General features: G+C 45.4%; 1 protein-coding gene across 1 annotated transcript; it reads right to left on the bottom strand.

Moving 5' to 3' along the window:
* Positions 1 to 356: 356 nt before the first annotated feature.
* LOC310771538 (uncharacterized protein) lies at positions 357 to 8,835 on the bottom strand (the record flags this gene model as incomplete). Its single annotated transcript, XM_083664128.1, has 8 exons — positions 357 to 436; positions 1,613 to 1,690; positions 5,911 to 6,057; positions 6,752 to 6,829; positions 6,952 to 7,188; positions 7,687 to 7,947; positions 8,147 to 8,188; positions 8,781 to 8,835. The coding sequence occupies 8 exons, from the start codon at positions 8,833 to 8,835 to the stop codon at positions 357 to 359; spliced, it is 978 nt and encodes a 325-aa protein (XP_083520254.1).
* Positions 8,836 to 9,749: the final 914 nt, after the last annotated feature.

Here is a 9,749-nt window from a genome sequence, read left to right as displayed (position 1 = left end):
CGATTTCTGCTTGCCACATGGGAATTGAGGGGAGCCCCGTGGGGGCGCTCCCTCTGGTCTCACGCTTCATGAAGGGAGCGCGTAGGTTGCGCAAAATCGGACTTGGTTACGGTGCTGGACGGGCTCGCGGGTCATCCGTTTGAGCCCTTGGACTCCATCGATTTGAAGTTTCTGTCTTTGAAGACCGCGCTGCTGCTGCCCTTGTCGTCAGGAAAGAGGGTTGGTGACCTGATCGCCCTCTCGGTGCAGCAGTCCTGTATGGTTTTCGCAGATGATGGGCACAGGGTTACGTTGCTAACCCGGCCTATCAACCTAAGAATATTAATGCCAGCTTTAGGTCTACGGTCATAGAATTGTCAGCATTCTGTCCTCCGCCTTTGAGTTCGGACGAGGAGCGACGTCTGCACATGCTGTGTCCCGTAAGGGCGCTCTCGGCCTACGTGGCCAGGACGCGGTTATTACGCACTTCAAACCAGTTGTTGGTCTGTTTCGGGCAGAGGGCCCAGGGCGGACCCCTTTCCAAGGATCGCTTATCACACTGGATAATGGAGGCGATTGCTTTGGCATACTCTGCCGTGGGTAAGGTACCCCCGGAGGGTATCAAGGCGCATTCTACGCGGGGCGTTGCGACGTCTTCCGCGTTGTTGCGCGGTGTATCGGTGGAGGACATGTACGCTGCGGCCTCATGGTCCTCTCATCACACGTTTGTTAGATACTACAGTCTTGACGTGTCCGGTTCGCGTTTTGCGTATGCGGTACTGTCAATGGCAAGAAGATAGTGTCGTTGCCTCTCCAAATGCCACACGGTTGGGCATGGGTGATTCGCCATGCGGCCGTGGTTCACCGATGCCTCTCGGTTCGCTCTGAGGAGTGCTCCAGGCAGCAAGGGCGGTTGAATTTGGCACTAGAGTGAGAGCTTGAGTTCGAAACGAAGTAAAACGTTCGGGTTGTGCTACAACCCGGGTTTTACGAGTGAGAACGAGAGCTCTCACTACCCAGCCTTGCTGCGTCGATGCATCGTTGCGCAGGCGGGCTGGAAGAAGGAGTGGGCCTCCTGGGGTCTGGGCGGACGTGACGTAGTCACGGGGAGAGGAATGTGGGTGGCCGCCTCAGTCCCAGGAGTACCACGCCACCTGTTGGTGGGTGGTTTGGTTTAATATAAAGATCATTTTTGGCCACTGGATAATTTCCAGTGGCTGCGTGCGCAGCGAAGATGGCACTAGAGTGAGAGCTTGAGTTCGAAACAAAGTAAAACTCTGAGTTTTGCTAAAGCAGCTTTGGAAAAGATGTGTTCTGAAGGGGTTGATGATGCAGGGATGCAAAACAGCACTCCTGTGAACCTAATTTAGCTGGTCACATGCTGGCTGGCACCTGGCACCCATCAGAATGGAACTCGTATAGTTTCACTTTGAGTGAGGAAAACAAACACAAAAACATTTTGACTGCTGATTTGGACATTGATTACCATGGCAACGATTGAGGCTTTGAAGCTTTGAATTTTGGGGGTCAGCCCTATTACACACACACACACACACACACACACACACACACACACACACACACACACACACACACACACACACACACACACACACAGAGTTCCACAGCCTACCTCTCCTATTGGCTGCCCGTCTGATGGGGACATTAGCATAGGTTACATCCACTGGAGGAAGTGAAGCACTGCTTTCTGCTGATAGGAGAGGAGGAAAAAGAGGAATTCAGTTTTCAATCCACATGAATGGTAACCCTTCATTTACAGGTTCCTAACAATGTATCAACTATTTCTAATTAGACGTTAAGGGGGGGGACTATTACACATTAACGTCACTAATAATTATACATATATACTGTAATTAGATACAGTAGTACCGGACCTGTACAGTGAAGCATGTCTATTTTAATTCAATAGTAATTGCTATGTCACTCCCTCCAGGAAATTGTGATTTTGCGATCACAATAATTAATGCAAATTCAACCAAATCTCCGCAATATTTGTGGGGGCTTGCAATTTTTCAAGATCCCCACAATTTCTCTGCAAAAACGACAAAACAGTGCACAATATGATGTTGCAAGTTGGTTCCTCAACTTGCAAGTTGAGGAATCAGTTTAACTGGTCCCTCAACTTGCAAGTTTTGCCAGTTCCTGCAATTTTCCCGCAAAAGATCAGATACAACTTCACAAAATCCATTGCAATTTTTGAGAAAAGTTGCCATTAAGTAGTACTTAGGAACAATTTTTCTCCTCAACTTCCAATTTTTGTCAGTTCCCGCAATTTTCCTGCAAAAAAAAATTGCACAAAAATAAAATATTGCAAATTGCATAGCAATAAAATAAAAAAAAAGCCGCTGCAAAATCAGCATTTTGATCACAACAATCACAAAAAAAAATCTGCTAAATCCTGGAGGGACTGCTATGTATTGACATGGTACCAGACCTTTAAATTGAAATGGACAATAAATCATACAATGTGACCATGTTGATGTTTTTTGTTTTTTTTGCATTTACATTGTGCATTTCAATGGCACAGCAGCTTACATTCCATACAGACCATAATGACATTGGGGACAGACTGAATGCAGGGCAGGCACATGACTGCAAACTACTATAGGCAAGCGGTAGCTCACTGACAAGTAGAACACACAGCCAGCACTCTGGAACAGTTAGCCATTTTAGCTCCCAGGCAGGTGCTAATGTTCATAGCATGCATACTCTTTCACTCACCGGGATAGACTAAAGCTATAGAGAGCCAAAGTGAACGTCACTTCCTGCCATTCTCTGTGTACCAGCGTCTGAAAATATATGAATGGTGGTGAACGGAGACAGACGTTACTTTTTTTGATCCTGTTTTTATTGTGCCACGGGGTCCACATATCATGTTTGTCAATGTAACTTTGCAAGTTAAGAAAGTCGCAGTTTGTGGTAAAACTGTGGTAGCCTGGGTAAACCCAACCTCCACGTGACCTCTATCTATGTGCTATCAGTCTTGTGACTGATAGCACATAGAGGTCACGTGGAGGCTGGGTTTACCCAGGCTAAAACTGTGGCACTATATAAATTACTAGAAATCCTAGCCTCTGCAGCTTGCCCGCAGCCACAGCTCGGCTGCTGCGTTGCCTCGCCTGCTGTATTGGCATGCACAATTGCTCAACTTTGCATCACTGATGACGTGACATCACAATTTCTCGAGTGACCATTGATGACATCATCGAGTGGTCGAGTGATATCATTACTGACCAAAATCATCACAAATCTCACAATTTGGGACCAAAAACGCAAACAGACAGAACCCACTTACCCACTTACTATATATGATAAATGATATTTATCATTTATATATGATAAACTACGCACAACTGTCGATTGACAAAACTAAACCTTACGTTTCAGTTCAGTTCAGACAAACTGCGACTTTCTTGACATGCATAACTTTTAAAATGCCAAAATTTACATGTGTACCCTGTGGCACAGTTCAAAAGGGATCAAAACAAGTAACGTATCGCTCTGTTCGCAACCTTTTTTCAGATGCTGGTACACAGAGAAAGGCAGGAAGTGACGTTCACTTTGGCTCTCTATTCATGTTATGTAGCCCCGCCCACTTGACTCATTATGTCACGACTTCCTGTTCAAAACGCTGGCTGTTTTACCTGCTCAAACTAGTCTGACTCACTTGGTCAAACCTAGTTTGACTCAAATATGAGTCAGACCTTTATGACTCACAGGAAGTGTAAACACAATCGGAACTTGTCTGTTTACACTTCCTGTTAGTCTCTCAAGCCAGACTGTCTCTTCTACATAAGGTGAATAGACAATGGCGGAACCTAGAAGTGGAAGCAAGCAAGCTCAAAGTCAAAATTGTGATCAACAGTGGAAAAAGGAGCTTCTTGGTTTCTTAAAAGAAAGAGAAAGAAACCAAGAAGCTCCTTTTTCGAATAGACAATGGCTCAATATTTTGTTTCTTGCCCGGGTCTGGTCATGAAATGTAAGTGCTCTCATGTTTATGTACCACTTTAAATACCAATAAAGACAATAAACATCGTCACATATTTTGGCATCCTTGTTAACTCATTGAGTGCCAGCCACTTTTGGAGAACGGACGCTCCCAGTGCCAGAGTTTCAGAGCGTTTTCAGTGATTTCTCGAGGCCCACAGAATATTGTGTGATATTACTATGTAAACACTGAACACGCACAAAGAACGATGAGACTCTATTCTATCATCTGCAAAAAAAAGTTTATTGATCCCATTTTCCGTTCTTTAGTTATGAGCCGGAGAAGATAGCTTGATTCATCCAAAAAAAGCAATTTTTTTCTAGAAGCTGAGATAATTGGCCTTTTGTGAAATTAATCATTTCAAGCACATCACTGACTCTGAAGCTAATCTTTTCTAATGTAGTCACACCTCAAAAATAATTTCCTTCAATAAAACAGTTTAGGCCAGGGAATTTTGTTTGGCAGAATAATATTTTTAGCTACAACCAGCAGCGCTGGCCCCTGCGTGCGCTGCTGGTTGCAGCTTCTTGCTGGTTTTGATTTGCTGCTGGTGGGTATCGGATATTCTGGCTTGCGTTTGTCAATCCTGTCCTGCTGCCTGGGTCTGTCTGGGTGTTGCGTGCTGCTCTGCGTGCCCCCCCCCCCCCCCCCGCCCCGCCCCGCCTCGCCTCAACTGCACACTCCTCCTCCTGTCTGTGGTGGCTCTCTGCTGAGTTTGCTGTGCGCACAGTGAAGGGTGCGGAACAGCCAGGCTTTTTTACAGCGTTCCGCGTGTGTTTGTCACCGGCAACGATGCTTCCAGTTGAGAATAATAACAACTCCACGGTGTGGATGTGCAGATGTGCTGTCGCAACCGACACGGAGCGGCTCAATTGTGGGAGCAGATTGGCTGCTGCAGGCACAGCTGCAGTAACGTGCTTCAGCATATCGATGCATACGGATGCAATGCGATTTCCGTTTCCATAACGACTTCTTCTTTGTTTTTTCCTTGCCTTTCTGTTATGTGGAGAGCACTGTCGCCACCTAAGGGTTCTGTAAAATAGGTTAGACACATCCAATAGCTATAATATTTGTACATCAGAGGCAGAAGGCTTTGATCGACGCCCCACCGTCAAAAAACGCAATTGACGAACATGTCCGTCCTTGGCACTCTACGTTACTATTTGAAATGACGAACATGTCCGTCCTTGGCACTCAATGAGTTAACAGGCGAGATGGTTCACACCACACCACGCTGAAGCCATGCTGAAGCGATAGTTCAGGCTTCTGTTCTATTTTCCAAGCATGCAGTGTGCTGAACCCGAGCTGGCAGGCATGGAGTCAATGCAAGTTGTGGGCGGGGGGAAAGCATCGCCGAGCGAGGCACTGAGGAAAAGAGAGTGCTTCTTGTGTGACCGGTTTAGCGTGACACTCAGCTTCTGTTCAACGCATCTTCAGCTCTGCTTCTGAATAGTGCCCGGTGTGAACCAAGCTTAGTGTGGCATAATGGGATGCAGAATGTGGATGTGGTGGAGGAATAAGTAGACAGAGCTTCAGTTAGAGAAGAAAGGCAGAAGTGAGGAACTATCAGAATATAGCTTCACACCAAGACACAAATATCTTTACTTTGCCAGGCTGTCTTCATCAGGTTTGCTGCAGTCATTTACAATCTAATCTAGCCTATTTTTCCAGTCTTGACTCTGACTACCAATTATTTCAGCTTGTGCTCTTAAAGTTTAAAGAGCAGTTAACAAGATATTTAGAATAGGACTCCCCAGATGGTTGGTTACCCAGTCATTTGGTTACCAAGTCAACGCTTGTAATAGAGAATGACACAACGACTCGTTTAGTTACAACGCAGATCTATTGTATCTAAGACACAGTAACTGATCTAATTACAGTATAAATCTATTGTAACTAGATCAGTTTGACAGGTTTGATACCTGCTCGTTTCCTCCAGAGAAGCAGTCCTCCGATCAGCAGCAGGACCAGTAGACCCACAGACAGCAGCGCTCCTACAACTGGGAGGAGTGGGAAGTGAGCAGCGTCTGTGGAGGGGGAGTTGGAGGTGGGAGAAGGACGGGGAGAGGCTGGAAGAGAGAAAGAGGTGGACAGAAGAGTGGTAGGAGGAGGACGTTTTGGAGGAGAAAGCAGGAGAAAGTCATTCAGTAAAGTGATGTAGTTTATTGGTCAGTAAGTCATAGCCTGGTAAACCAACCAGTCACGTGAACTCACATTTCATTTCGTTCTGCGGGACCGTCTGGCCCCAACTCTGGGAGGGCTGTCTGCAGAAAATGCAAAGCAGACGAGCCAATCAGCGACCCGCCTCGTAGTTGACATCGTAACCGGCCAATCAGAACATGGCTAGCAAAACAATAATGGCCGCCTCCTTCGCTGTCCGCCTCGAGGAGTAATGTCAACATTCGACTAGTTTAAACAGCCATAAAGTGCAGTTATTGCAGAAATAGACTCCATATCAACAATTAAACAAGAACAGGAGTATGCAACAGCAGAGTTTCTGGGTGGAAAATAGTTTTTGCTGTTCTCCTGAGTGGATTTGGGTTTGACTGGATCCAACGCTGATTGGCTGAAGGAGTTGTCTGTCAAGACAAGTACTGTACACCTGCCCAACTTCTGCCCACTGCAAAGACTGTTGTGAAGGCTTCAGGCCAGATGGAAACGAAGAAGGAAATTAAATGTGAGTTCACGTGACCGGCTGGTTTACCAGGCTATGTAAGTCATATCTTAAACACAAGATATGGAGAGAGGACTGGTGGTACGTACTAGTAGTAGTAGTATCACCATAATCAACATCATCATCATCATCAGTAGTAGGAGGAGGAAGAACAATACCAGAACGGGCTGGAGGAGAAAGGAGCAGAAAGTGATACAGTTCATTATCTGGTCAGTAGGTCATCTCTTTAAACACAACTGTAAATAACGGCCATGTCATATCAACAGGAGGTGAATGTGAGTGTCCTGACCTCTGACAGACAGCCAGCTCTGTAGAGATACATAAGATCCAGTGTTACACCAGTAGGGACCTTCATCAGATTGTTGGACATTACTGATAGTAATCTCTTCTCTAGGATCAGATCCAATCCTGGTGTTATCCCTGACGAAATATGCAAAGGTCTTGGAGAACGAGTCTCTACAGTGCAGAGTGACATCACTTCCCTCCATCACTGGAAGTGCAGGAATCTCCAGGATCACACGCTTGCCTGAAAAGTACCAGGAGACACAAGCCCAGCCACACAGTTAGTCCAGACCAGAGCCATTATGTAGACAGAGTTAGTAGTTAGACCAGAGCTATATATAGACACAGTTAGTCCAGACCAGAGCCATATATAGACACAGTTAGTCCAGACCAGAGCCATATATAGACACAGTTAGTCCAGACCAGAGCCATTATGTAGACAGAGTTAGTAGTTAGACCAGAGCTATATATAGACACAGTTAGTCCAGACCAGAGCCATATATAGACACAGTTAGTCCAGACCAGAGCTATATATAGACACAGTTAGTCCGGACCAGAGCCATATATAGACAGAGTTAGTAGTTAGACCAGAGCTATATATAGACACAGTTAGTCCAGACCAGAGCCATATATAGACAGAGTTAGTAGTTAGACCAGAGCTATATATAGACACAGTTAGCCCAGACCAGAACCATATATAGACAGAGTTAGTAGTTAGACCAGAGCTAGTTAGCTACTTTACCAGATGCAGTGATGGTGACCTTGTTGCTTTTCTCTCCCTCCACAGTTTCACACCAGTAAACTCCGCTGTCTGATGTTAGGACAGACAGGCTGCAGGAGGATCCATCAAACCTCCCAAAGTCTCCTTGAACTCCACACTCCTGAGTTCTGTGTCCTCTCTTCTTCCTCTTCACCTTCCAACCAGCAGAGCTCCGCTCACACGTCAGAAAGACAAACTCTCCTAGAAAGAACTGCTGTCTGTTGGGACTGACATCCAGAGAGACTGGATGAGAGAGAGAGAGAGAGAGAGAGAGAGAGAGAGAGAGAGAGAGAGAGAGAGCTTGGAAATGGGGAAGAATATAAAAATACAGAGGAGAGGAATGGTTAATCGTTGGGGTTTATTTATTTATTTATTTGCAGCGTGACTGTACTGATTGACTGACTGACTATTTACGAACAGTGTTTCAGCACCATCAGCTCACCTGTAGACTCAGTTGTACCAGACAGCAGCAGCTCAGCCAGGCCTGCAATAGGGGGAGGAGTCAGATATGTGAAAGTTAGGTCAGTCTGTAACAGTTGTCATATGTTCAAAGTCATCATATTTAGAGTGAGATAGTTCAGACGTTTGAATCTCCTGAACTACTTCCTGCTACAGACTGAGCTTTTTAACAGGAAATGATGTAATCGTTGATGTGGTCATCCTTCCTGTCTACATGAAGCAGTGCTGACAGGAGCCAAACGAACTGCTACTCCAACATGACCGGCCAGCTCAGAGTTCAGACCAGCAGAGACAATAAAACAACAATAAAAGACAATCAAATTACCTGATGTTCATTATCTCAGATATAATGTGATTTGTTCCCAATGTTTTACCCGAGTGGAGATCTTATTTTAGGATCAAACTCTTAATGCCAAGTTAAGAAAAAATATCAAACAGGAATATCAAACAGGTGTTCATTTTAAGAATGGCATTTAACTGTTTCTGCAAATGAATTTGAATACATTTTCCGATGCATGCTGTAATCTCCATCGCATCATATACCAATTTCAATCATGAGAGGCCAGTGGGTAGGATTTAACTAACTGTATTTAGCAATCGGCATGCATGGCAAATACTTTGGCGTATGACTCCATTGGACGTGGCGCTCCTGTTGAGGCGAGAGGAGGGCATCGGCATAGGCTAGGATAGTGGATCCCCCCCCCCTGTAGGGGATCCTACAGGGGTCAAGACTCGTTGGTGGCGGACTGGGGAGGTGGGTGGGGCGAAACGACGGCTTCAGAGGACGGCTTCAGGGGAGAAGGACTGCCGTGAAGCCAGCTGCTGCTATAATCTCCCAGAGAGACAGGTGACGTAGAACCCTTGCTATACTATAATGAACTGACGTCATATCTGACGTCATGGCAGACGTCATATTTGAACTTGACTGACGTCACGGGCTGATCAGGTTATGCACATGTTTGCCTTCTGCTTGAAATTTGGTCTGGAAACCTTACAACACTGTATTCTTTATCAAACAAAATACTCTGCTTATCTAATTCTTTACCGCTCTGCTCCTTTCGACTCCGCCATCATCCTCTCTCTCTCTCTCTCTCTCTCTCTCTCTCTCTCTCTCTCTCTCTCTCTCACACACACACACACACACACACACACACACACACGCACACACACACACACACACACACACACACACACACACACACACACACACACACACACACACAGATAGGGCTTATTGCATTGTAGCCTATATATTATTTATCTTTTCTTCACTCAGTTTAGGCTAAAATGTTGTGCCTAATATCATGTCCTCATTCTAAGCCTGTGCTTACTGTAATTAGACGTTTCATTCATCATAGGCTATAACATACACATGTACAAATATTTGTTTCTTTAATAGGTGGGGATGTGTGAGAGTTTAATTATAGCCTATTTCAATACATGTATATCAAAATTGTCCAAGTGTTGGGTTCATCTTAATAGGCTATTGCATGCGTGCAGGGAAAGGGGTAGGCTATCAGCCGACACAACTTTCTCAAAGTAATCTATTACACGACAGAGGCCCTGCAGCTCGACAAGCTGGCCCT

This window comes from Poromitra crassiceps (genome assembly GCF_964638095.1).
Source record: "Poromitra crassiceps genome assembly, contig: HAP1_SCAFFOLD_767, whole genome shotgun sequence".
NCBI lineage: Eukaryota > Metazoa > Chordata > Actinopteri > Beryciformes > Melamphaidae > Poromitra > Poromitra crassiceps.
Note: the sequence above shows the minus strand (reverse complement) of the source record. Positions and strands in the feature narration are given on the sequence as shown.